Source organism: Helicoverpa armigera, chromosome 19, assembly GCF_030705265.1.
Source record: "Helicoverpa armigera isolate CAAS_96S chromosome 19, ASM3070526v1, whole genome shotgun sequence".
Classification (NCBI taxonomy): Eukaryota; Metazoa; Arthropoda; class Insecta; order Lepidoptera; family Noctuidae; genus Helicoverpa; species Helicoverpa armigera.
The window spans coordinates 4,534,569-4,561,949 of record NC_087138.1 but is presented as its reverse complement, the minus strand read 5'-3'; the positions used below and the strand labels follow the sequence as shown (position 1 = coordinate 4,561,949).

General features: G+C 36.8%; 4 protein-coding genes across 22 annotated transcripts in view; 2 read left to right on the top strand and 2 right to left on the bottom strand.

Annotated features, from left to right (window-relative positions):
• Window positions 1–7,093, top strand: part of LOC110372992 (paired box protein Pax-6) — a 48,614-nt gene extending 41,521 nt beyond the window's left edge. For 4 of the 5 annotated variants that reach the window (XM_049841325.2, XM_021330063.3, XM_049841327.2 and 1 more), the window contains exons 6-10: window positions 3,582–3,758; window positions 4,274–4,356; window positions 4,932–5,131; window positions 5,891–6,078; window positions 6,369–7,093. In XM_049841325.2, the coding sequence (XP_049697282.1) occupies window positions 3,582–3,758; window positions 4,274–4,356; window positions 4,932–5,131; window positions 5,891–6,078; window positions 6,369–6,457 (737 nt within the window). In that variant the 3' untranslated portion in view covers window positions 6,458–7,093. The remainder of the gene's footprint in view (window positions 1–3,581; window positions 3,759–4,273; window positions 4,357–4,931; window positions 5,132–5,890; window positions 6,079–6,368) is intronic. The other variant, XM_049841326.2, reaches the window with a different exon arrangement.
• Window positions 1–27,381, top strand: part of LOC110372955 (E3 ubiquitin-protein ligase goliath) — a 470,889-nt gene that overhangs the window by 304,444 nt on the left and 139,064 nt on the right. The gene's annotated exons all lie outside the window — the stretch shown is intronic.
• Window positions 8,763–20,097, bottom strand: LOC110372988 (uncharacterized). 7 transcript variants are annotated; one of them, XM_021330047.3, is made up of 7 exons: window positions 20,011–20,097; window positions 19,668–19,749; window positions 18,935–19,054; window positions 17,501–17,671; window positions 16,577–16,715; window positions 14,588–14,740; window positions 8,763–10,037 (listed from the first exon to the last, which is right to left on the bottom strand). In XM_021330047.3, the coding sequence occupies exons 2-7, from the start codon at window positions 19,725–19,727 to the stop codon at window positions 9,022–9,024; spliced, it is 1,659 nt and encodes a 552-aa protein (XP_021185722.1). In that variant the 5' UTR covers window positions 19,728–19,749; window positions 20,011–20,097; the 3' UTR covers window positions 8,763–9,021. The 7 variants fall into 7 exon arrangements, with proteins under 7 accessions (XP_021185722.1, XP_021185723.1, XP_021185724.1 ...); XM_021330048.3 differs by having other exon boundaries at window positions 14,588–14,737; XM_021330049.3 differs by having other exon boundaries at window positions 16,577–16,697.
• LOC110372986 (protein mini spindles) overlaps window positions 21,202–27,381 on the bottom strand; it is a 37,948-nt gene continuing 31,768 nt past the window's right edge. For all 5 annotated transcript variants that reach the window (XM_021330042.3, XM_064039588.1, XM_021330043.3 and 2 more), the window contains 5 exons: window positions 25,847–26,050; window positions 25,338–25,491; window positions 25,038–25,102; window positions 24,707–24,841; window positions 21,202–24,207 (listed from right to left, as the gene is read on the bottom strand). In XM_021330042.3, coding sequence (XP_021185717.3) covers window positions 24,112–24,207; window positions 24,707–24,841; window positions 25,038–25,102; window positions 25,338–25,491; window positions 25,847–26,050 — 654 coding nt within the window. In that variant the 3' untranslated portion in view covers window positions 21,202–24,111. The remainder of the gene's footprint in view (window positions 24,208–24,706; window positions 24,842–25,037; window positions 25,103–25,337; window positions 25,492–25,846; window positions 26,051–27,381) is intronic.

Here is a 27,381-nt window from a genome sequence, read left to right as displayed (position 1 = left end):
AATTCAAATTTCATTCAAGTCACAACCCTTTAGCGATAAGAATTGAAAATTTCAACTCGTTAATTCTAATTTGGAAAATTTATACTGTTATCTGCAGGTGTGACCCTTGGCGTTTGCCAAACTAAAGTGTGCCTTGTCAAAACCGTCACCATTATTGGGCATACATTTTTAAAGTGCGATAGTGTTATCTCTGGGTTACGTGGTAGGCCGGGCTACGTTATCGTCAGTTTCTGCATGAACGCCTCCGTTACGGCCTCCCCTCATCCCCCGCCGCCTCCCACCCCTCGCATCCCTCACCCCCCATCCCGGTAGACGGCAACGGCGAGATTTTGACACTTGAGCATAATTTATTCGGTCCTAAAATAGTTTATGTTATCTAGACCGGCGATACCGCGGGATTTAGATGTCTGTAAACTTTCCGAGTGGTGTTTGTTTGTAATTATTGGGGGTTAAATAATATGCGTGTGGAATACACGGGGCTGATGTAATTTATGTGTGTAGAATCAAGTGGTTTCAACTTCTATAACAGTAGCACCCGAAACTTTATATTTATCAGACCTTTTCGTGAATCCATTTATTTGATGGCATCCATGATGATTTCACCAAATAACTTAGTACACTATAAATAAATATACTTAGTACACTGTTAGCATGCAGGCCCACTATCTAGCCAGCTGACTGGATGACAAAAAAAATCTTTAAAAATGCAGCAAAAAGTCGTAATTTTCCGACTTTTACGAGATTCGTAGCAAAAAGTCGTAGTCAGTGCTACGGATTAGCAAATCAAAATTCTTACAGTAACAGTCTTTACATTAAACAGTATTTCATTGCCCAAATGTTCGTAGAAAAATATTCTTCAGCAAATATTGTTCTCGCGTCAATATTTTCAGTCGCAGTAGAACTCAGGGCGCGGACGCTTCCTAACGGATTACCTACTGCGGGGACATTACGAGATATCGCCTTATCTCATTGATAAATTATGTCTAGATTTCAGAATGGAATTATTGTTTATTTTTAGGATTTTTGTCGCCTAGCGGCAGTTAATTGTTTATATGTATGTACTAGATTTGCGTAGGAGAAATTTTATGTTTTTGTAATCTTTGGATCAACGAACTGTTTTTATTGTTTTAGGTACCCTATTAAGAAGATTTATCTTTTGTTAGTGACTAAGATGTATATCATGAACCGTGATAGTTAGAGAGTCATTATGTTATTCTCATATTCGACTTCCATTAACACAATCCCTACATCAAGTTAAAATCAAAAATGTCCCCCTAAAACCAGCGAAACCAAAACCTCAAACGCAAACAGTTATTATTCAAACTTTTAATCAGGCTTACATAATTGAATCTCTCACCGCCTAAGTTTGAGGATAACGCAAATTTACGACTTAGTCCGAGATTAACATCGGAAGTCGAATAAATCCGCGGTATCGGCTTGTATACCGAATTTAACTTGTCTGTTCAGTTTGGCCACAACTTGGCTTGGTTAAGCGTGAGTTTCTTAGAAACTTGTAATTCTGGTAAACGCAGTGGCGGATTAACCCTATAAGCACAACAAGCACGTGCTTGGGGCCCCTGTTCTCCAGGGGCCTCCATCTGGCGTTTCATTTTATACCTACATTTTATCGAGATTCATCCACAATATGTCCGAAATCACAAGGCGCGAGCAGTTCGGGAGTGACCCTTCATACACCCCCGCCTCTAAACTTGATTGGTCGCAGTGCTGTTGATTGTTGTACGATCGCAGTAATTTTTTTTTTTCAATTGTTCAGTTGTTATACAATTTTTTTTCGGCTTCTACTCATCGTTGGGCAAAGAATTAATAGGCAACGATAGCGTTCCGAAGTCGCTATCGTACAGTCGTTGGGAAGCTCACGCTGTAACTACGAGTGCAATATAACAAACATATCCGAAAATTTTGGATGCTTTAGATCAGTGGTCCTGGTGGTGGTGGGCTGGTGGTGCCTGGAGGCATTCCAAGTGGTCCGCGGACCACCGGTTAAGTCCGCGGACGTTGTTATCGATCTTACGTTATCCATCTTACTTGTCCAACAGAAAGAAATGAAGGTTTGAAATGTAGCCCTTTTACGAAATTTTAGTTGTGAGTCTTAAAACATAATCAAGATTTCCCACTCGCTTCGCTCGCGTTTTCAAAAACTATATGTCCTCGTTTTTACATTTGCCAACAAATTAAAAGTTAAGTACGTTTGGGCTACATTGTACGTAATATTGGTTCTGAGTCTATAATAAAAATAATTAAAATTTTCGCTCGCTTCGCTCGCGTATTCAGAAACTATGTGCCTTCGTTTTTGCATTTGTAAACAAACAAAAAATTAAGTACGTTTGGGATAAATTTTACCTCCGTACGAGTCCGAAAAAAATTTCGCGCTCGCTTCGCTCGCGCATTTGAAACTACATGTGCATCACGCTCGCTTCGCTCGGTCAATTTCTTCAACCTTCTATTTCCATTTGAGTAATAGGGGGTCTACACAGGCTCTGTGCTTAGGGCCTCGGATACTCTTAATCCGCCACTGGGTAAACGGTTTATAGATGTGGCGGGTTTTAGACGCTTTTGTGTGCTAACGTTGGGGGAAACGGATTTTGCCGTTTATTAATGAAATTAAATTGATATGATTGTCGTGGAATGGCAAAATGCTAAATTGAAATATTGTACGTGTGTCAGAAAAGTTACGAAATATTCGAAAATGTCAAGCTAACTGAACTTGTGAAATGACTAGGAACCTATGTATATTCCTAGGGTCAATTCGGTTCAACAATTGGATTTTTTAGTCTATTCTACGTTTAGGTAGTTAAAAAGGCAATTATTGTTAGTGCAACTTAATTACAGGTTAAGTATTGTTGCTTACTTTCGAGAAATAGTCCGTCGAAATCAGTTTCTCAAAAAAGGTTCTACGCTACCGAAGGGGTTCAGATGATTGAAAATCTAGGACATTCTCGAAGTGCACATTCCGATAAAATGCCGATTTTTGCTGGTATTATAACCCCGCGTTGCACATTCTTTCGAAGAAAACTTCCTTGAAAAATCTTGAGATATTTAGGAAAACTTTCTTGATAGGTATTTCCTTTCATTTCCCACAAATAAATTCCGAAGCCAAGACATGCTCGACTTTGAAATATCGCGAGGTGATTATGAGGTTTGTAACCCTGAAAATGGAAGTTGCCTTTTTTTATATCGGGGAAACTCCGTTGAATAGAAATCTTTCTATTTTGAGTACTATATTTAAAATCTCAACACCTGTATTTTATGGGAACTTACCTCCAAGGGGCAAAGACATTACCTACATGTGTGTAACATGAAGTAAATCAGTTGTGCATTCATGTTTCCAATTTCGCTCCAACAGCTTTCAGTCCTATTAAAACAGATACAGAAAGAAAGAAAGAAAGAAAGAAAAGAAAGAAAATACATTTATTCATGTGCGTGTGACACATGGAAAGGAGACAGCGTACTTTTAATAGCAATCGATTATGGTGCAAGCTGAACTGCTATTGATGTGTTTTTGTGGAAGGCAGTAGGTACTTGCGGTAGCCAAATATTTCATTGCCAACTTTTGTTCCCAGACGAGGAGCCACTAGAAGGCCTGGAAGGACTGCACTCAGACGAGACGGGCTCCGGAGACAACTCAAACGCCGGCTCCAGCGGGGCTGATGATGACGCGGCGCGGCTCCGGCTCAAGCGCAAGCTGCAGAGGAACCGCACCAGCTTCACTAATGAGCAGATTGATAGCTTGGAGAGAGGTAGGACTTTTATTAATTTAGCAAATGATAATGGAGGTTTTTCCTGGGGATAAGAACTGTGGGTATAACGGGAGTGAATGTCTTAGTGATGATTTTCACTTTTTACTGACTAAACCCCACTTTTGTTTCTCCTGGAGCTCGAGCCTTTTGTATACCAGGGCTGCGGTAGCTCCTTCGAATAATCCGGCAGCGACGGCCGGCCTGTATCGCTATGTAACGAATAAGCTTTTTGCGTCATACGCAGGGGAAATTACCTTGGATCGTATTATGTGAATCGCTCATGCTGTCGTGTATACTTCGTGTCTCTATTTTTATGTACTGGCAAGCATACCATAAAATCATCCCATTTCGTAAAGCACGACGTTATGAATATAGAGGCCCTTTAAAAAAATCGGTACGTCTGGCATAGCGAATTTCCCTTTTAGCATTGTGAAAATATTTTCTGATTGAAAATAATCTAGCAGTGAGTGAGGAGGTAGATACGTCGATGATGATGATAATTTGTATTTTTACAGAATTTGAAAGAACTCACTATCCAGACGTTTTCGCTCGCGAGAGACTTGCCGCCAAAATAGGGCTGCCCGAAGCTAGAATACAGGTGAGTTTCTACATCCATTATTGTACTATATACATACATATTAGGTATCCGTATCATCACATTCTTGATCTAATAGGTACACGCATTTGCGTTAACTAATTAGGCATATGGCTATGTGTTACATTAACATCGATGGTATACCTACATGGCATGCGTTCGGTTGAATGATTTGATGTGAGATATAGGAATGTACCTACTACGTGCTAAGTTATTTCATGGTGTAATATTGCAACAAAAGAAGCACTGGTTCATATAATTAATACTATATAAACTGAAATCCTGTCGTAAATGCACTAACATTAGTTAGATCTAAAGAACTTTCGTTAACTTTCCGATGATCCTTAACTTTTAAGGTTTACGAACTTAGAAATTCCTTTTCCATTTAGTGATGCTTTTACATTACATATTTCCTCTAGGTACCTAAATCCTTCCTAAGTTTTATCCAAAAATTCGTAACAGCCAACTTACATAATTACCGAATTAGTATCAGCAACAAGTCTGAAAGCCTTGTAACGATCCTAATTGCCCCAACTAGCGGGTAGCGTCCCGCCGTGTTAACTTAACCCGACGTTAAGGTGTGGTTCTCGAATCGGCGCGCGAAGTGGCGGCGCGAGGAGAAGATCAGGTCGCAGCGACGCAGCCCCGAGTGCGGGTACAGTGCGGGGCCCCATGCTCCCGCGCATCCCGCCCCGCCCACGCATCCCGCGCATCCCACGCATCCCGCGCATCCTGCTCACCAGCCGTACCAGCCGCCGCTCAATGTTGATACTTACAGGTAAGTGTCAAATTGCACTTATGACCTAGGTAAACACCCAACAAATTGACGACCTGGGGCCCGATTCTCCTAAGTTAATAATGTCGAAATTGAATAGAAATCGAATCGCAATATGATCGCAATAGCAGTTTTAACTATATCGGGCATTCTGCTACTAATATAAGACCAATCGTATTCCAACGACATTCGATTGGTTTGCGATTTTGATGATTTTTGTCTATACGGTAGTTTGCTCTACAATCATATTGCAATAGTGCTCGTAAATCATTTGCAGACAAAATGATTCATTATTGAATGACAGAAAGGAATAAAAACGTTTATTTCAAAGAAAAAATAGCGGAATGCCACATACGCTTCAATCGTAATCGAGTCGATGGCAGTCGAATGTGAATAGTAGGTACGTCGCTTAAGTAAAATTAGGAGAATCGGGCCCGTGTGTTCTGTGTACATAAACTATTAAGTAAAATAAATAAATAAATGACCAAAAACTTAGACCCAGACTACATCAAAGGGGATAAGTTTTTAAACCACCAATAATTTCGGTCTTCAAACATCTCCTCTCCTCAGTCATTCCTGAGCGGAAAAAATATTGGTTGATTAAAAACTTCTCCACTCTCCTTCACCTGAAATTATTATACCTACATATATTGAATTGAATTGGAGTCTGGGCCTTATAATCCGCTATTCAAACACGACATTCAATGGCGTTAATCTCTGCTTTCTCCATTGCTGTATTTATGCTAACATTTCCTCTTCCAGCCCGCTAACCCCCATGGGTTACGGCGGCGGCATGGTACCGGAGACGCCCGTATGCGACACGACTGAGGCCGAGCTGTGCAAGAGCGGCTTCCTCGGGTACCCGCGCTACGAGCTGGGGTACCGGCAGCCCCCGCATCCTTACGTCAACCATCACGGGTACCAGCATGAGCCCGCGTCGCCGCCACCAGGTAATTAAATAAAGTGGTGAAACTAACTGTGCATAAAGTATTGACGAATTATAAATCCCTAACGAGCAATTATTTGTGCATAGGCCAATATGGCGTAAAAATCGTTGAAAGAGCTTTGGTCAGACAAAGCCAGGGTTCTTCAGTCTTGGGTTATCTATCAAAACTTTGACACCACTGGTAAAATTAGAGTTACAAAAGACAGCCATAATAATTCACCGTCGGTTAACATAGCGGATCTTGTTTGATCATGTTTACACCGAAATCTACAAACAAATCCTTCTCACTTCCAGAGCTAGGAGGTCTCCTAGGCACAGGAGTGTCAGTGCCCCTCGCAGTGCCGGGACAAGACACGCAGCAATACTGGTCGCGGCTCCAGTGACCCTGGTGGAACTAGCCGAGCACACAACTGTACTCACATGCTACTGCTATCTGATGGGAGGGGCGGCCATTTTGGGAATTGAGGTTTTAGTAGCCAGAACTTTTTCAGCCTAGAAGGATGTTTATTGTTAAACCTGACGATCCCTGTGGAATGTGGCCTATAAATTAAAGGTCCAGCCAGGGGCGAAAGCGAAGTGGCAAATATTTTAAACAACCAATAGAGTTTCTTCGCTCAGGGATACTACAAAATAGACGAAGATATTGTGTCTGAATTAAAGGGGAAGGGACTAGTATCTCACGACTTTCTTAAGACGTTCTTCATATTGGTTAAATAAAAGAGAATGAGAGAGAGAAAGAGTCGTGGTGGCCTAGTGGGTAAAGCACCAACCTCTCGAGTATGAGGGTGTGGGTTCGATTCCAGGTCAGGCAAGTACCAATGCAACTTTTCTAAGTTTGTATGTACTTTCTAAGTAATCTTAGACACCAATGGCTGATAAAAAGGTGAAGGAAAACATCTTGAGGAAACCTGGACTATAAAGTCTGAAATCACCAACCCGCATTGAGCAAGCGTGGTGATTAAAGCTCAATCCTTCTCCGTGTGAGAGGAGGCTTGTGCCCAGCAGTGGGACGATAAAAAGGCTGTAACAGTAAGCCAACTACTTTTTACCAGCTCATCCTAATTATCCGTTAATTTTTAATATGGTTGGTATAGCGACAAGGGTTCATAAAGGATTCTGGCTTACTACATATAGCCCAATTTCAAAATGGTCCAATAACGATCAGATAGTATGTATTTCTTTATACCGATGTATAATCATGAACAATCTTATCTTACTTTTGGAGTTATTTTACATAATTTGCGAACACAAAAATAGGTTGTAAATACATAGATACGTCTTCACAAAATGACTGCGGACAAGATTTTAGTCTTTGCAAAGCCCATAGTGTAGTATGTTAAAGTTCCACAGATTCCATTGAGGAAGAGAGTCAGCTATGCCTATATGTGAAACTAGCTGTCTCTTTTTCCAAAATCGCTTTTTCATGCTGCAAAATGTGTCGCTTAAATAAATTGTATGAAAAATCAATTTCTTTAAAATAACAGTGATAAAACTAGATATAAGGAAATCTTTTCACAAGTGATTGATGCACATGCCTATTTATAGTGAAGAAGTTTTTTGTTAATTTACTCAATGTCTGTTTTATAGATATATTTTTTAAATTAACGGTAATATTTTAATTTGTAACCTGAGATTAGTGACAACTGTAACACGTATAGTATAAAGAATTAACATATCCACTAAATGCCACAAAACAGGACTCGGAGCACAAACATAGGCTCAAATTGTATTAAAATAATTAGAATATTTCATTCAAAATATTATAATGATAAATCTTTCATTGATTTGTATGTTACCGTTATCGATGCACATGTAATGTTGTGTCCTAGCTTGTAACTTTGAATGAAATAATTTAATAACTTGATGTAAGTGTTAAAAAATATTTTATTAACAAAACTAGGTAGTTAGCTAAGATTAGAATTAAATAAGTATTTAATTGTGAATATCTGTTGTAAATGTTTAATTAACAATGCTGAGATAACGTTCGTTTCACAAATATAGTAAATTCTGACAGATGTGGCTGAATATTGTGTAGTAACTTTTCTATTTATTGAAACAATAGATGAATCTACTGCCTGTTCTCCGTAAATGCGTGAAGGACTAATTTAATATCCTTTGATATTAAAATTATTAACCTTATTGTAGCGATTTAAATTAAGATTTTTTTATGAGAAACAGGGCTTGTTAGTGATAAGTGCAGAAGTGTAAATAGTTACTTTCGTGTAATTGTTAATTGTGATTATCCCATTGTAAAATGTTCTTAATATGCGCGCAGGTAAGATGGTTATTAAATACCTTGAACACTTTGGTTATTTATCATATTAGCAAAATACTTTTTAAGTTTTTTTTTACAAAATTGGCATTTATTGCGATCTAATGTTACTTTAAGTAAATAACAAAATTAGAAAGTTTATATTTTTGAATGTCAGGATCAATATTAGTTACAACACTAGCTTGCAACAACCTCGAAGTGTTAATTTCGAATTTACAATTAGTTTTTAATGTGTATATGTATTAATTATAAATAATGTGAATAATTGTGTGATGTCGATGAAACGTTTTAATAACATTATATGAATACACTTTTGGATCAAAGTATTTGTTTGTTTTATTTGACTAGCGCCATCTATGTTCACTAAATGAACTTATTTCAAATCATCAAATTAAAATTTCAATAAAACGACACCCTCTAGCAAAATCATTGTAATATCTCAAATAAATCAATTAAAGCTTTTAACAGTTTACAGTATGAAAACAAATTCAATACTTTGTAGTTCTCCTAAGTAAAAGTAAGTCACATACGTATTGCTTGTCAATTAATAATTAACTACTTACTGTAGATCTTTGATAAACCTAACATACCTATTGCTGATGCATAATAAACAGGAAACCTTTGTACGAACATCTTCACTTAAACTTTAACACCTACTTACTAAAACAATGAGAATCATAACTCGTCATTCAACAGACTGTCGATATCGTTCAAAATATTTTTATCTGAGTTGTCTAGTCTATTCATTTGTTTGTGACAACTGGCTACAACATCAGGAACATTTTTACTCAAGTCTAAATCGAGATCTGACGCAGTAATATCACTTTCGTCTTGATCTTCACTAAGATCAACAACTTCTATAGAATCACCTAGTCTAGTTGTTTCTACATCTATTATTTCACTATCAGAATCTACCTTATCTAAGTCTACAGAATTAATCTCATTTAGTTCTACGCTAACAATTTGTACTTCTGGGTCAGAATCGTTGTCTGTTTTATTAAAGTCTAGATCATCGTACTTTGGTTCGTCTGAACTTTTATTTAAGCTAGACAGCCTGTTTCTTATTAGCCTAGGCTTGGATGTTTGTTCCATTAGCTTTATTCGTTTAAATTCAAAACAATTGTCGACCAATTCATCTTCTTGTATCTCATAGATATCACTCTGTTCTGATAGTGTACGTTTCCTTTCATTAGCATTATCTGCAGCTTTCTGATCAACTTTACTTTGGTTAGAAGCCGCGGGAACATTTTGATCGAGTTTCTTATAAACAATAGAGTTACTCCTAACAACTTTGAGTATTTTGTTGCCCGACGTTGTAATAGTTTCGTGTGTAGATAGCTTTCTTTTTCTGCTGAGGTTGAGTGTGATGGGTTTGGTGTGTATGATGGTTTCATTTTTTTTCCGCGCTCTGATTTCGTCGAGGGAGAGCACCTTGAAGTCGAGGTCGGGGCGCTTGTCGCTGGGCTTGCCGGCCAGCTCGTCGAGCGAGACGCGCTCGTACTTGGCCTGCAGACAGACGCGCGGCTTGCGCTCGGGGTCGGCGGGCTCGTAGCTGTAGAAGGCGGCGGCCTCGGCCTGTATCCTCTCTAGGAGCAACAGCTCGTGCGACTTGCTCCGCGCGACTCTGTTGGCGCGGTCGGGCGACGCGGTCTTAGTGGGCGTGGACGAGGGTGCGCTTTCATTATCCGACTCTGCAAGAACACACGAACGAACCGCTTAGTCGGACGCGAATATCCAAACTTTCGAAATGATTTTCGTAATTAATTTTGATGCGACCCGTCGGCAACGTTCGCGGTGTGTTCTCGTCACGTCTATCTGAAAGCGACTCTCGAAGGGTGGGCGGTCAAAAATAATTACAAAAATCATATTACGAAACATTTTTATTTACTCGTTGGTATATTAAACACAATTTGATTAAACAAAGCCAAAGTATAATTCTGTTCCGTTACGAGTTCCTATATCAGTTTGAATATTAATTAGCTTAAATGAAAGGTACTAGACACGCGTTACTAATAATAAACATATTTTGAAATTCTTATTATAAAATAAGACTAAGATTAACATAACAACAACCCCGTATTATTTGAAACAAGAAACTATCAGTAGGCACTCGCGACAGTTGGCAACACCGCGGCGCGACCTGGCAACACCGCGGCAGGCGACATGGCGACGAACATTAGTCACATTCCTTCCGCTACCGAAATGTCATGGAACACAACGCGTAACTATCAAATGTGCTGCATTACTAATTTCATTACAATTACCTCACTTTCTCACACATATACAAATCTTAGAAAAATCATTCGGATTTAACCGATCGTGATCAAATGTGGATTACAAGTTTGACCTCGACAACACGTTAATTCCTATTCAATCCCTCCCTCCGTCCGCAATTCATTACAATCAGCGTAGACTTAAAATATTAAATGAAAGCGCTCCACATTCAACAAAATCGGTTAGTCAAAACATAGTAGTCTATGCTGACGTCATTATGAAATGTCGTACGACACTGCGAATCACTTAATATATAATGTCTTACTATTCAAGTCTTTTTCCATAATCGTATAAAATAGTTGAAAGAATGAAGATTATGCAATATAAAGTCAACACATAGGCAGTGATTCGTTCCACAATCGCAATACATTTCACAAAGACTCGAGCGCTATCCGTATGACAGAAATTTAACTGTCTAACATAAAACATTAACATTCCAACAATTAATCTAGAGGTAAATAAATAGTTTATTAGTATAAAAAGAGACAAGACTACAACATTATACTAAATATAAAATGTATTGCTACAGTTACAAGAGAAACCAATTTCTTTTTTTTTTCAACAGCTGCCTCTGTAAGCAACCACCCTTTGTACTAATTCATTCTAAAATTATATCCCTAAAACTTTTCAGTACACTTTTCCGCTAATTTACATAAAACTTAAAATAATTTTTAATCAATTTTAAGCGAACAACAAGAAATTTGAAAAATAAACTGTGTATGTAAAAACTGAGCATGTTAAAGTAATATAAGAAACCTCCGACTTAATCTATCCCCACCAATCGAGACTATGTTATTTTAAATATTGATAAATAGTTTTATACATAAATAATGACTAGGCGTACCATGGACCATAACGCGAACCGATTCATTTTTTTTATTAAGTTGTCCTGCTCACACATTTGCGATTTTGTAATAAATATAGGAACTTTACTCTCAGTGCAAAAAATATAAGAAATTAAATCCTTTTGCCAGATCGTTTTGCACAACAAATATTTGAGTAATCGCGTAATAAACATACGAAGTGCTATAATCGGAAGCGTTACCCAGACGTTACCAAAGACCGCTAAGCAATCGAATGATCTTTTAGTTAGCTTATCTTTTTAAAATCTTTCTAAATTGGTAGTATGATCTTAAGCACGATTTTTTTTTTTGTTTACGGAAAGCACAGCGTCATAATCCATGCAACTTATCAGACTGTGTTTCCCGCTGTGTATACCTAGAGATACATTTTTTTTTACTTTTATTAGCTCTATCTAAATCTCACGGTGCGAATATATAAAGTATTGGGGGCAGGTAGCAGTGGGTACCTTTATAAACTGCCAAAGCCCCTTAAAACATCCTACATACTAACATACAAACAATTTAAAGGCATAAAGCTGTTTTTTTTTTCTTTTTTTTTCACCTATATTTAATGAGTTACAATAATCGTGTATATATATTTTTATTTGTATTTTATATGTTATTAAACCTATTTATTATGTACTTTTCTATCATAGACAAAGATTATATCAACATCTATTTAAAAAAAGTATTGCAGTGATATTTTGAGAGAAAATTGGATGTTTTTTTCTTAAAATATGACTGTAACTGTCTATCTATGTGATATAAATTGTTATATAACGTTACAGTAAATGAAAAAGCGAGAGATATTAATGAATCTAATTAGCTAAGATATGAAAGAGATTATATTCTCTAATTTATTGCACATACAAAAATACCAACGTCGCTTTTTCTCCATATTATTTCTTTAATAAACTGTGAGAAGAGAGCTATCATAAATTCTTCGTGAGTCAAATATAATCTCACTTTGTTTAATCATTGTCTATGGTATAAAAAAACAGCTAAACATTGTCTAAGTTAGAGTCAACCAAAAAGCCGCCTCTTCCGGCAACATAAAAAAACAATATTGTATTTCGTTAAATTAGTTTTGGATCCAGTTTCTAATGTAACGCCCGAACTGTTTAAATCCACTCCCACCACAATAATATTGAATACAAAAATTGCGAAACTGAATCCAACTATAACTATACAATAAATACTATATTAATTGACTATTGGCGAAATAAAAACAATAATAATACCTTCCATAAACAGGTGTTAAATGTCGCGTCGCGAACTGGGCGAACAAAACAAATGTATTTTCTTTCTACAAAAGTTAAAATTAATAAAGCGGCAAGTTGTGAACAACTCGCGTAAAAATATATAAACAATAAATTCCCACTTCGCTAGCGACAATAAACGTAGGAAAAAATTCTTAACCAATAACATGTGAATAAAATAAATATATATATTTTTTTAAGTAATAAATCTAACACTTTTCTACGTAGTTTTTTTTTTAGATAAATATGTAATATTGGCACAACAAAGGGTTGAATTCTAAACATAATATTGGAACCCTTTCAATGCGACTTTCGACCATGAATTTGACGAGTTCTAGTCAGCAGTGCCATAGTATACATAAAGCATAGTGTTATATTTAGAAAACAAAATAATCAATGAGCGTTTGAATTTTAACATAGTTAATGCTTAACCCTACGCACACCGCCCATAACATGACAATGACAGAGTTTTCAACTACCGAATTATTATTATTATAATAATGTATGTCAGGCTCGCTGTCCGTTGAAGCGTGTCGTCGTAACAACACAAACTGCGATTTTCCGCGTAAAAGGAACAATATCCTCAAGAATTAATTATCAAGTCTTCAAGTAGAATAGGAATAATATGTATAGGCAGTGTTAGAGAGAACTAAACATAGTGCCGTTAACACTAGTCGTGTGTCGACGTACCGCGCGCACTCTTCAATGGACAGCGAACTAATGTTACAATCACATCGCCAGTAAGCGGTTGGCTCAAACATTAGACGTAGTGTCTGCGAGCCGTGATATTACGAGCATAATATCTCTAAATGTCTATTGAAAACTCAAGTGCATTAGTACATAGTATTATTAATTTTACTTTTGGCTACAAGATTCGCTTCAAACATCATTTGGAAAGACATCAAAATTACATTTCTTCAAACAAATCCAAAGTGTCCATCATATCGCGTATATATCATATACCTAGTCGATCACTTTCCAACTTGCATATCAAAATTATACATTTATTACGATTGCTTTTTCTATCACATAAAATCATGACGCATAAAACTTGCTTGCAATCTTTATCAAGTGCTCTTAAATAGAAAATTGTAAAGTACAATGCCACATATGGAGAATATTCATATTACATAACAATATGCTAGGAAACAATTCACCATCAAATAGCTCTACCCACTTTTTCCTTACGTTTATCTTACATCACTGGTCCAAATTTAGTCCAAGCTTATACTTATTTTGATGGCTTTTCAAATCAGTAATAGCAAATCGAGCCGTAAGCCCCAATCATACAATTTGAGAGTTCTGTTTGCTATCGCAGCTCGTCACTCGACATCATTGTTGGTTCACAAGTCTACTGCCCCATCAATGACGCGAGTTCCAATTCTAGAAAATTCCATGTCGTACCACATCATCACTAATGGTAGTATATCAAGACAACCGTAGCCCGTCTCTTCATTTTTACAGAAACAGTTTACTTCTATAAAATATTCACTTTTTCTAAAGTTGCACAACCATTGCTTAGAAGGCAGCAACCCTAATTTCAATCGTAGCTCATTCAAGACACATCACAAATTCCTATACAATTTTTATTCATTCAAGGACCGGCCCAAACCAACTAAACTACACCTCTAGTTTCATACACCAACATAGATGTACCGTAATAAAAATTGCTTGAAATGGAACTTATTCCGAAGCAACAAAACTTCATATAGCTTCTAACACAACCATAGGTCCAGTCGGGGCGGTTGTGTTGTCTGGAATCTTCTAGAGTTTAGCTGTGAGGTTGGTGATGTTGGTAGCTGGTGATCGAGCTCTCAAATCGTCTGGTGGGGGCTTAGTACATGTAGTTTCAGTAGAGGCGCATACCTTCTTCGAAGTTGACAACGAGAGGGTCGACGGGCATGGGCGCGTAGGGGTTGGCGGGCTGCTCGTGCGCGTGCGGCGGCAGCACGCGCCGCCCGGACAGGAGCTCGCTGGAAGCTGGCAGCACGCCTAGGATGGCGGAGTCCAGCACCACTGCTGGGGGAAAACATTGCACTTAATTTTTTATCCTTATAAATGGAAAAGTGATTTTGTTTTCTGCCGATTTCGCGGCTGAACTAATTGAGATTAACTTTGACATAAAGATAGGTGAAGGAGTTTTAAACCCTGGAGATAATATGCTACTTCTTGACTCAGATACGGAACAGTTCCTTAGGGACCCTGAAGAAGTGGTGGGCGAAAATCGAAATCTCGTGATAAAATGAAGTGACATGAAGTTAGGTGAAACAGGCAACTATCAAAACGACTCCTCTTTTTCCGAGGGTTGGTTTCTACTCTCACAGGATGTAACGCAGTGATATTTGACAGCCTGCCTGACACGTTAGTAAGACTAACATGAATTCTTATTATCGTAAAAAAAACCAACTCTTCTGTACGGGTGGTCTTTCAAAAATTTGTGTTTATTTCAACTATGATAATTTTCGGCTTATATTTACCATGCTTATACAGAATAATTTAAAATATCATAGATTTTATTGAATGAACACACAAAACCCGAATGCGAATGATTTCAGAATTAATCATTCGAGGATTGCGTGATCATTTGTGGAGGACAGCCGTAGTCGTTACAAACGAGTTTCCTAGTTAATTATGATAAGTGTCGAACAGCGCATAATATTTGACAAAAATATCCGGTAATATTCAAAATTAACATCGTTAGACAATCACGAGGCACTTAGTAACAAGATATATTTAGACTTTTCTATTTAGTATTCTACTGGGTATATCAAAAAATATTAAGTCATTTTATCAATGAAACACTATTATAGTGATGTTTAAGCACACAAGTATGTGTTTACATTTTCTTTTCAATCTATGTTACATGGAAGTGTACTATCTGATATTTAGCTGTGTTATCAAATTCAAAGATCGAAAAAAATCGCGTGCAATCTTCACATGACGTGACATAAATAACATATTAAGTGAAAACTATGAATGGAAAAAAAACATAAATGTACATATAATGTGATAACATTATATCAGTAGGTTTTCCCCTAGAGGCAGTAACTCCGCACATCATAAACTTCTAACGATTGGCCGTGGGTTTTTATGGATTTGAAATGCTTGGACTGTCTCGTTTAGGCGTAAGCTAGACAGCAGGGCGGGTCATGAGACTGGCCGGTTCTAGTAAATTTTATTCTTAATAAAATTTGTAAATACGGCACGACTGTCACTACCCCAAAACTGAACCTTTTATTCCCCAATCATCGTAACATCATACCAACTATAAGCAGTCAATCAATTGAGAAGAAAATTCGTAGATAAACTGAGATTAAGGACCCTGAATTACCCTGAAAATGGTTAGTTTCGAAGTCTTCCCAATTTAAAAAAAAAACCGCAGTACTAAATATATAACGAAGACACGCTCGACACACGACGACACACGTATTTAGAAGGAAATCAGTATAAAAATAATAGTTTAAATAACTAAAAAACACACTTTTAGCACGTCTGCCATAAGGGGGATTCAATAATGGCGTTTCTTAGATAGACCACTAAACTTGTCTATCTATATTGTCATCAGAACTCAGCAAAATTTCATCCTAGTCGAAGACCGGGAAGTAGGTCAAAGTAAGATTCCAAGATTTTCATACATAGTTAAAAATGAAGCTAATATAAGCGTGGTAATAAAGAACGAATTCATAGTCATATTTATTTGCATACCATCATGTTACAAGGGGCGTAAAGCTAGGTACATATTATGGACCCTGTTAGGGTACAGCAAAAGAAGGCACTACTAAATTTAATTACATAATTAGGTAGATACAATAGTAGATGTAATATTATTCTATGTTCGATATGTATATATCGTACCTTGGCGCTGTTGCTGCCACAGCAAGGGCACGGGCGCGGGCGCAGGCACGGGCGGCGCCACCCCGCCCATGGGCGGCTGCTCGGCGACCGGCTCCGGCACGCTCACCGCGTTCGCCACTTGCTGGTATTGGTTACAAGCCTGCGTTAATACCCGACCGACATGTCACTATGAGGACTACAAGCTATCATGAATATGTGTGTAGTATGATTCAAACTTCAAAATTATCTAATTGTTAACTTTAACATGATAATTAATGGGTGATTAAAGTGAAAGACTTTATTCTAAATATGGGATCGCAATTAGTATTTACAATGGAATTGATACTTTCAAATGATTATTTACTAATGAATGACAAACTTTTAAGTGGCAGATTCTATTAATATTGTTACAAAGGGTAATGAAAATGAATTTACCAAAAAGTTAATAAAGAAGCAAAAATGTTAGTGTGTAATTTTGATCAGTTATACACCATGCCCTTTTAATAGCCAGGAAAACTTTCAAGGGTGATACTGGCATCTCACGAGAAAAATCATTTTCCTATACTAATTCGAAAGTTTGGTATAAGCTGACGAAAGATTTGAACGTAGTTTTCTTAACACAAGGGTGTTCCCACTTTGATGTGATGAAAAATCCGTATAGGTATGAGTTAAACTGTATCATTTATATTCTTGCAGCTTGTAAGTATATTCTTATTCCAAATTCTTTGAAATTGTTGAGGTTCATTAGAATTCATTGATGATTAGTATGATTATTACATATTAATTATGATGTAAGGTTATCGCATGATAAGATGCGAAAGGAAACCGTCATCGACCCAACGATAAACGTCACGAAAAAGTAGGAAAGACCCACATTTATCTGAAGTTTAAGTTAGAGGAGTATCACCAGTGAAAGTTTTCCCAGTTATCTAGTTAAAAAGGCACCGTGTATTGCGTGTAATGTATTTGTTGTCTCACGGGTTGGGGCGGCGCCGGCTGACTGGGCGCGATACCGTCCGTGCGCGCGTCCGGGTTCTTGTGCATGAACGGACAGTGGATCTTGCGACACCCGCCCGGCTGGTTCTCCCAGTAGCATGGGATCTGCTTGCGGTTTTTCTAGAAAATTCGTCACGTTAAATTAAAGGCAAGAAAAACTACTGGACAAGCATAAAAGTGCTGTGGAAACAACCATACCCACGTCAGACAAAAACTCGTGGGCAAAGCAATAAATATTGTTTCTTATTTCATAAGATTCTTTTGACATCTAAAATCGCAAAGCTTACCGCCTACTCAAGGTCGTGAATGCATCGTTAAAAATATATCAACAGAACTACCGTACGTTATTGTAATCTCGCTTGCAGGCTTGTAAACTGATAAAACCTCGTTCTAGCAAAACACATAAAAATACCCATTCAAACATGTAGATTCAGCCTCATGCGTACGTCACCATGATAATTAATTTCTCCATCATTTCAAAGTACGACGACTAATTTAATCCCAAGAATGTTTGATAAAGAAATGCTTGACATAATGTAATCGTTATCTTCGACAATTTGTGCATATCTCACGAGTTTAATGATATTACGATAACTTGCCTTACTGGACTACTGACCGGTAATATGAAGTTCAATGTTTGTATTACGAAAAAGGTTTACAATTTAAAATCAATCAAAAATTAATAATTTGGATAAAACATAGTCATTTTTAGTAGTAGGTTTGTGATAAGTAAAACTTTTATCACAAAATCTATAATATTACCTCAGTTTAAGATATCTTGATTACATCTTAAATTATATCAATGAAAACTGTGACATGATTTCAGTTTCATTCACCCAGGACTTCCCCAAAATATCTGAATAAGGAAAAAAACTGTAATAATTGATATCAGTTAGGTTTAATTTCTAATAAAGTTACTGAAGTGGCTGTTGATAAACAAATAATAGTATTTGCACAGCTGTATGAAACGTTTTGCCAAAAAATCTTATGAGGTACCTATGCTTCATTCAAATAAAGTTAAACTAAACATTGCATGTAAAACAAATTTTTGTAATTTTCTTCTACTTTATTTTCCAATATATTCTGATTGAAAGTATATAAATATGTATATAATAAATGAAGGAAAATAAACCCCACCCCAAAATTAACTCCTTATTGCCATGTATAAAATTATCAACTTTGGATTACAAGTCCTGATGGAAATGAAATCCAACAAATTGTTATGTCGCCACATGTCTCATCGATCATCATCCTCCTCTTGTCCTTATCCCAATATTTAATTGGGGATAAGCGCAGCATGTCTTCGCCTTATATAGGTATTCCTCTATCAGACATCATTACAAGTAGCATGGTGTCTTCAAATGTATAGATTTTGGCTCATACCCTCAGTTCCATGTGACGTAGTTTGCAGCGTTTATCCAGGCACTTGCCCTGCTGCCAAGCTGTGCACATCGTCTCGCAGCCCAGCGCTGACGGTTCATGGCGGAATACACAGTTGTCTCCCTATTCAACAATGAGAATATACACTTTATTGAGCACTTTGTACCATTTAATTTTGCAAGATTAAATTCCAATGTGACCACATGTAATTTGATATTTACTACTGGACTATTTAATGTGTGACTATTGTTGCTATAAGAAACTAATTTTGAAATTTCGGTGAACGACTTCTGTGCTTGATTTTGTTGAATTTAGTAGAAAGTGATGGTCAAGGGTACTCCTTTCTTCATTCATGCATCAATTCAAGTCTAATGTTGATACAAAATTTATCTCAGATGGATGGACCATGCTTCTTCCTTTGTTACAAATTATTCACAAAAAGTTGTGATATGTTCCCTAAACATCTTACTATCTAATGACATATTTAGCCATCTTATACAAAAGGTCATCATTGTAATTCTTCTTACTCAGTTGTTTCATAATAAAATTTGATTCTTCAACTATGTTATCACTTTAACAATATTTGATAGACTTTCAAATGTCAATAAAACATTCTAACCATAAAATATTGAATGAAACTGCACAGCACGTTAGCTTCCATGATTTTTATCAGCCTCAGAATATAAACAATATGACATTTGGAGTTACATTAGATATAGCAGGAATATTTTCTTACCTTCGTGCATGTGGAGTAATAGTAAAAATAGCAATCGTTGAATTTCCGTGGGGACTCCATGGTGCTATCCGCCGTCGAGGGTCTGTGAAATATTGGGTATACCGTCTAATAATGCCGACACCAAAAAAAATCGTATTACTCAATAGGCACCGTTAAACGCTACAAAATACGTCACGAGTGTAGTGTAGTGGATCCAATTTATAAATAACACATACAATAAGGCTGTAGTTACGCTAAAACTAAGATTTTTCCATTTTGACAATACGTAAAGCACGGCGCGGACAAACAAGTTCCAAATTAAAAACTATCAATATGTCAAATCCAGATTGCACACTTTACTCACCGCGTATTAGATAAACTAAAAAAATAATTAAATTATACAACGAATATCTACACAATAACGCTATCTAACACAAAATAATATCTCTATATAGTGTATTATCTATGATATGAACGTCACTATTAGAAAGAAGATGTAGTAGATATGGCGGACATGTGGCGGACTTTCATTTCGTTTCGTCCGCCCCACCGTTTGATTGGTTGATCACTTGTCTATTTTAGACCATAGAGTGAAATTTTACTTTTTCGTGGTAAACGAGATTTCGCGTAAAGTACAAGGCGAGGTATTTTCCGTATATAAAAAATATGAACAATATGGTCAATATGAACTTATTTATAATCTAGAAACAGCATTTGCAACAAAATGTCGTAAAGAAATTCCTTCTAAGGGAATCCTGAAGCTTTCCTCTCATGACTTTCAGCTGCATTTCGATGAGGCTGTCAGGATCTGTTTTTAACGATTTTCCAAAAAGGAGGAGGTTCTTTTTTGTTTATTCAAACTTAACTCCAACGTTTATCAACCGATTTCAACAATTATTTTTTGGGAGTGTCTCGTCCCAAATGGTCCCATTACATTATCCATCTATCTGATGGATTGCAGAGCAGACTAACGAATGAGGTAGCAGAGCGTCAGACGGAGATGTTCACGGCTCAGCCGCCACGAGAGTGGCCACAGATATCGAGTAGCACGGTTGTGTGGGCGGTAAGTTGCGGGTAAACTCATCACAATCGCAAAGATTAGAGTAATACTTTAGGAAAGTGTAAAGACGTCAGGTCCTTCTGCGAATCGGTTACGCATTCTTATTCCATGCGCACCTCGACAGAGAACGGAAATGAATGGGGTCAAGAATTTTGGGCGATCAATAGTTTTAGTGGTATTCATCTTCCAGTGCAAAAAAAAAGAAATGATGGTCTTGTTCAGTGGCATCGTCCTGGTTTTGCCGGTAATTTCTTATTTTGCTGAACACCAAAATTGGTTTTTAACTATACTAGCTTACGTCGCCGGCGCGGGCGGTTTCACGTGCGTCCCGAGATAATTGCTTCCGGTAGACGAATTGTGAACAAAAACTATATCCTTCTCCTGGGTCGAAGCTGCCAACCCTCTAATTTTCAGCTATATCGGTACAGCCGTTCACGCGTTTCGCGTGACAAAGGGATATAGGGATTCATTTTAATATTTATAGATTGAAAAACATTTTCAGTGTTGTATGAACTTTATTATTAATATTACATCATGATTTAAACATTAATTTACATAATACAATAAATGCTCACAATAATCAATATGAAGTCATGTTTAAAAAGCGAATGTTTATACTAAAGACAATAATAGAAATTAACCTAATTTACCGAATTGAAATAAAGAATATGTATCGAAGAAAATTAAATGTAAAACAAATCTAGGGGGTACATTTTCTGTAGAGTAAGTTTAATAGGAATCGTAAAAAGAGTGAGTTGCTTAACTATAAGCGAATCGAATATTTGTTTAAACATATCGAGTACATTGTTTTTATTAAAATTATATTCTGAAACTACCTCAAACGCTTACCACAGACAATGTCAATCAACAATGAAAACTAACGTTTAAAAACTCTTGAACACCTTTTCGTGTAATATCTTTTCAAAAGGCCCGATATTCAGTTCAATCATGATTTTTTATAAAGACTACTCGGAATCCAAAGGCAGAAAAATACTTTGGATTGCCATAAAAATGGAAATAAAAAAACAAAAATGAATGAATGAGTGACTGAATGAACACAATGTTCGATAAATAGTTTGATGAAAATGGCTTATAATTTTGTACAAAAATCCAATACTGGGAGGAATGTATAGATTACAATCTCAGCGGGTTATATGAAACGTGGGGGTATTAAAATATATTAATATTATGGCCTCATCTCAGCTCTTACAAGTTTTCTAACAAACCTACTGGATGACGACTGGTCGCGCATCTGTAACTAAACTCAACACACCTCTTCAACACAAATTATTGAGTAAACACAACATCAAATAGTGGAACAAACGGTTTCTGAACTAACTAGCCAGTTTACATTTTAAATGTCAACACCCAGATAAAATCGATCATCGAGTAAATATCGACTTTTACGAATGGCTTGAATTATATTTCATTGTAAATAGTTATACTAATCGTCCATCAACCGTTTATCCCACCCAAAACAAGTATTGCTAAATCATATCGCAATCACTTAAAACAGTCTTCAAACACAGACAACCAAAACTCAACACGAATTCAATAAAAAATACATAAAAATTAACATACAAAACATTATTAGTAATACATGATATATACATCAATAATAGTTTTCAAATTAAATGAAAACTACATTGAACAATCATAGATACAAAACTAGGGTCAATGCTCTCGCTAAAGGCTATTTAATATCATTTATTATTTAAACAATGATTATTGTTTTGATTGGCTAAGGATTACGTTTATCGCTTTACATGGCTACTACAATTCCATTGTAAAACACTAACATTTTATGTTGTTTATATAATTTCGTTTATACACTGGCATTTTTAATTTTCTACACCACAGATGTTAGTACCATAAGACTTAATTAAACTTTATATTCCGGTAGGCTAACGTTGAAAAAATATGTTTTATGTACAGCAAAACAAGTCTTTGAAATAAGGATGCTTGGTTTGCTTCTATTGTATAATAATGAGTACATAACTAATGCCATTATGTATGTATGAGACGTGAATGGGGCACGACTGCTTACAATACAAAATACATGATTTGTTTAAAAGTGCGACACAGATGAGTGAGCAAATGGATGCTTCATTTGGTGGCTAGAGGACTCCACCAACTTCTGTGGAACACAATGACTACAGAATTTAATGTTTTTGTTCACTCCATTTCCTCACTACTCCGCAAAGTGCAACAATGAGTGCGAATGAGACACACCGTGAAAACATCTGTGAGCTTCATTTACTATAGTTAAAACCGTTTCCTAAGTGCCTACAGTTGGCCGAGACTAAATTAGTAGCACAGATTTAGGGTAATTATTATATCAATATTGAAACCATGTTAATTTTATTTTCCAGTTATACTTATTACGTTTTTAGTTCATCATATCAGAGTGCATAATATAGCCTCTAGTCTTACACGGTATACGTTTAATTTAACATCAAATATCTCACTGTTTTACTCACAAAATTCGCGGCTAGTCAGCAACAATTGTGAATTGACTATCAAGAAAAACTATAGAAGGGAAATCATTTCAAGTTATACATTTGTTGCCGACCAACACTGCAAATGCAATCGCACTTCGTTATAACTTTATATCAATTTAAAACAGATACATTTTGATCTGTTGGTGCTAGAAATTACTTACAGTAGGTCAATCAGTTGCCTAGATTCAATATTCCTTTCAATTAATTATATGGTCAATGAATTCACTCGCTGTGCACTGGCTTTCGATGAAAGTATATGTTTTGAAAAACGCATTCTCAATATTATTTTGTAATAAAGAAAAGAAATCGCTTTTCGTACTTACTGCAATAGACTAGTGTTTAAAATACCACAGCCATCCTAAAACCAGCAACTGTTTCACCACTGTAAATTACATCTAGCTTCTAAACTCCATAAATCTATCAAACATCGATTTAGCACACAAGAAGGTTTAATGAAAGACGAAATTTTATCCTAACCAAGTGAACATAACCCTTACCAAGACACAAGTATATTCACGAAGCGTAATACCCTGTGCAGGCTATACTGATTACTATATTGTCATGTTTAACTCTCAGTAAGGGCTTCGAACGTCGCAACACGCATAGGCCTTTAGTCTTAAACTACATGACAAACAAATGAGATTAAAATTTCGAGTTATTTCAGGCAAGCCGAATAGTCAATTTACATAAATAAAAATAAGCAGTGTAGACGCGAAAGTGAAGGCTAATTTAGTTTTTAGTCGATGAATTTGAAATCGATTTTAGTCGAGAATTGTAATCGACTAAATGGGTCGAGTGATTTGGGAATCGACTAAGTTCGTTACTCTAGTGTAGTGGCAACGTGCTATATATCGATGGCGTAAGAGAGAGCTACAAATCCGTGGCTATTGTGTTGGGGGGCAGCCTATCTTTTGGAAGAGCTCTTTATTTGTTGCAGCTTGAGGCGCAGCGCGTCCACTTCTGCTTCGTTGCGTTGGGATAGGGCTTGTGTTGTGTGCAGCTGTAAAGAAATAAGAACATTGTACAGTATGAACAAGCTTATGTAAACAGAATAACGACCAAGTACTGAAACACCCCTCAATAACCACAGCTCAAGCATGATGTCTGTCTACGCAAATTTCAGTGACAGAATGTAAAAATCTAGCAAACTTTGAGTATTTTGTGGTCTACATCTTACGGCCATTATTGTTTAGCAGGAATTTTAGGAACATTACTTGTATGTTGTATGTGATGTAAAAAGTACATTTCTAGTAAGTAAATCAACAGATAGAATGAGTATTTATTTATTTATTTATTGACACACCAACGACTTATTCGCTAACACATTACATTAGGTATTAAGTTATATTGAATGGCGTTGCGGTGAATTCGTCACTTATAGGCGTGCACAGCACTTCTATAATCAGTATTGGGAACAACCGTCAGCGTAATGTAATTCACAGACCTATGTCCTAGACTTATTATTCATTACCAAATAAAATGATATTATGTATATTTACATCAAGTTGTGGGTCGATGCTGTGTGTCCTGGGCAGTGTGTTCTCGTTGATGGAGTCGACGAGTGTTCGGTTGTCGCCGATAGGTGTGCGCGGCTGTGACGACGGTGATGACTCAGTCTTAAGACCCGCTTTGGCCTGCAATTGAAATATTTAGTGATAAATACTATTGTGGAAAGCAAAAGGATCTAGAAAGTTTTATCTAAAAAAGGGTAAAAATGTTAAGTCCCAAAACCCCGACGCCGGTCGGTAAGGAAGTCGGCCCCAACACCCCGTTGGGAAAATGCTCGGCAGATGATAGGAAGGAAATAAAAACTATGTAATTGTAACAAACCTGCAAAGCTCTAAGTCTCTCCAAGAATATCACGTGTGATTTTTCGTCGTTTTCATTACTTATATCTGAAACAAACGACACAAACATAAGGTTCTTTCTTTATACTAAAAAATACTGATACTCGGCCACATCTGCTTAGACTGGAATGTTGTTGCCTTCCAGTTGTTGGGAAAAGGCTCATACTGCGAAAGGTCATAGTTTTCAAGTCGTAATATGTACTTGATTTTTATTTATTTGTTTACTTTAAGCTGTATATGTACATAGATAGGCTATATAATATGTCTATGTTTAATAACGTACCGATGTTCTCAGACTTGTAGTCGTGCTTGTAAATAGGCATGGAGGCGAGCTTCCTCTGGTCGGCGACTTCGCGCAGGCCTCGCTCCACGTAGTTGCGGAAGTAGAACGACGAGCCCTGCATGAACGTCCAGATGTCCACCTCTGGGTGACGCTCCTGATGGTAGACAATACAACAAATTATGTCAATGCCAATATTGTAAAAGGTGAAGTGTTTGTTTTGGGGTTCGCTTTGTGGGTTTTAGTTTAGTTTTTTTTCTTTAACTTTCACAAAGCAGTCTATAGTCAGAAAGTTAATGATTGACAAACTCGTGTATCGAAGAGCACGTTAATGCCGGTCCTGCTCCTAATCTTTCTACCATCGTGTCCGATTACCCGTCCCATCAGGCTATGAGAGTGAAGGAATAGAGATTGGCTCCTGTGTTTGCGCAAATGCTTGTGTACATGTCCTGCGCAGCTGGTTAATCTCCTTGTATGAAAACGGCTGCCGTGGCTATTACTATGACACATACCCTAAGATCATATAGCTGCGACAGTGCGTCCTTGTTGTGGTCCTTGGTGCCGATTCTCTTCAGTATGCTGGCGAGCTCCTCGTGCACGGCGCGGGGCAGGCGGCCGGCGCCCAGCGCCGCGTTGTTCGGCGGCACTGACGCTAGGACTGAACCGCCGTTCAGTGCGTCTGATGTGTTCTCTTTCTTCTCGTCCAGTTTTAGTTGCTGGAAAGAAAAATAAATAGGTAAAGGACCATGGGCAAAAATATGAAGCCTGGGCTCACCCACCAACAGAGATGAGACCACTTTGAATATACTTGTAAAGCACTAAATATAAAGATTTAAACTCATTTTTGCGAAGAATCCATGGGGTTATTTTGCTATAAATATTTTTCTCCGACCATAAATGAACTAATATTCTGCAAAAAGTTGTGCTGTTATGGCATTGTAGGTTTTGTTATTGAACGTCTTTAACTAGTTTTAATTCCAGGTTTAATGTATACATGAAAAAAAAAACAGCTGCTATCAGTTAAAAATATTTTTGTTAACATTTCAATCAATATCAATAATAATGTCATCTAAATATCCTGCCGGTGGATTAAATTGTGCTTGCCTGCCTAACCCTAGATATCATATTATTGAAATGATATGAGCACAACTTCCTACTGTGCGTCTACCTATTAGACACGAGCAGTAATACTGAGCGATGGCATCTCGACACATTTCGTTTCTGTTAACCAGAATGTATACGTAATATGAACGTGCACGAACATGTCTTGACTATATCCTTCCTCTTAATAGCCAAATCGGTCTAGGAGTCTTCGAGTAATCGGTGAACATACAAAAAAAAGAAAAAAAAAAGATCTTGACGAATTGAGAACCTCCTCCTTTTTAAGAAGTCGGTTAATAATATAAATCCTGCGAATTAAGCGCACTACGACTCCTAACAATCGTCTTTTTCTACAAAACCTATTTAGGTGCATATCTTTTTTTTGCCATGGAATTGAAGGTAGTGCCCATAGTAACAATTTTAGTACAAACAAAAACCCTCACAACGGCATATGCTATAACTCTGTTGGACAATGAGCCCAATTTGTCTCATGGTCCTTTGAGCTTTTTACAGTTAATTAAAAAAAAAAAATTCAAATGGACCCACATCACACGTATTCGCATCATATTTTTATAGATCAAACAACTCTTAATTATTTATTTACTGTTAATTTTTTATATAGCTGTAAGTCTTGCAAAGTGTATTAAACTTTGCAAGACTTACAGCTATATAAAAAATTAACAGTAGATAAATTCAAGTCTTTTAAGGTTAAGAAATAAGTATAAAATATATTACTCGAATAGACATTGCACATATTCGCAACATCATATTTTTTACAGTTCTAATATTTCCTTATTTTTTATCTCTTAAAAGCCACTTCATTTTACAAGAATAGATATTTTGTTGTCAGTAGCTTCATGTTTTTTTTTTCTTTCTCTTTTCGATTTCTTTAATAAATTCGAGATAAAAGTAGAATTCTTGGAAGAACACATTTATATTATATGAA

Bases quoted from the DNA above. Each gene is read 5' to 3' on its own strand.
- LOC110372988 (XM_021330047.3), bottom strand. From the start codon at position 19,727: ATGGAGTCCCCACGGAAATTCAACGATTGCTATTTTTACTATTACTCC. The intron at 17,672-18,934 runs GTATGAGCCAAA...CGAATTTTCTAG, and splicing joins TACGTCACATGGAACTGAGG to AAAAACCGCAAGCAGATCCC. The intron at 14,741-16,576 runs GTACGATATATA...GTTTTCCCCCAG, and splicing joins GTGGCAGCAACAGCGCCAAG to CAGTGGTGCTGGACTCCGCC.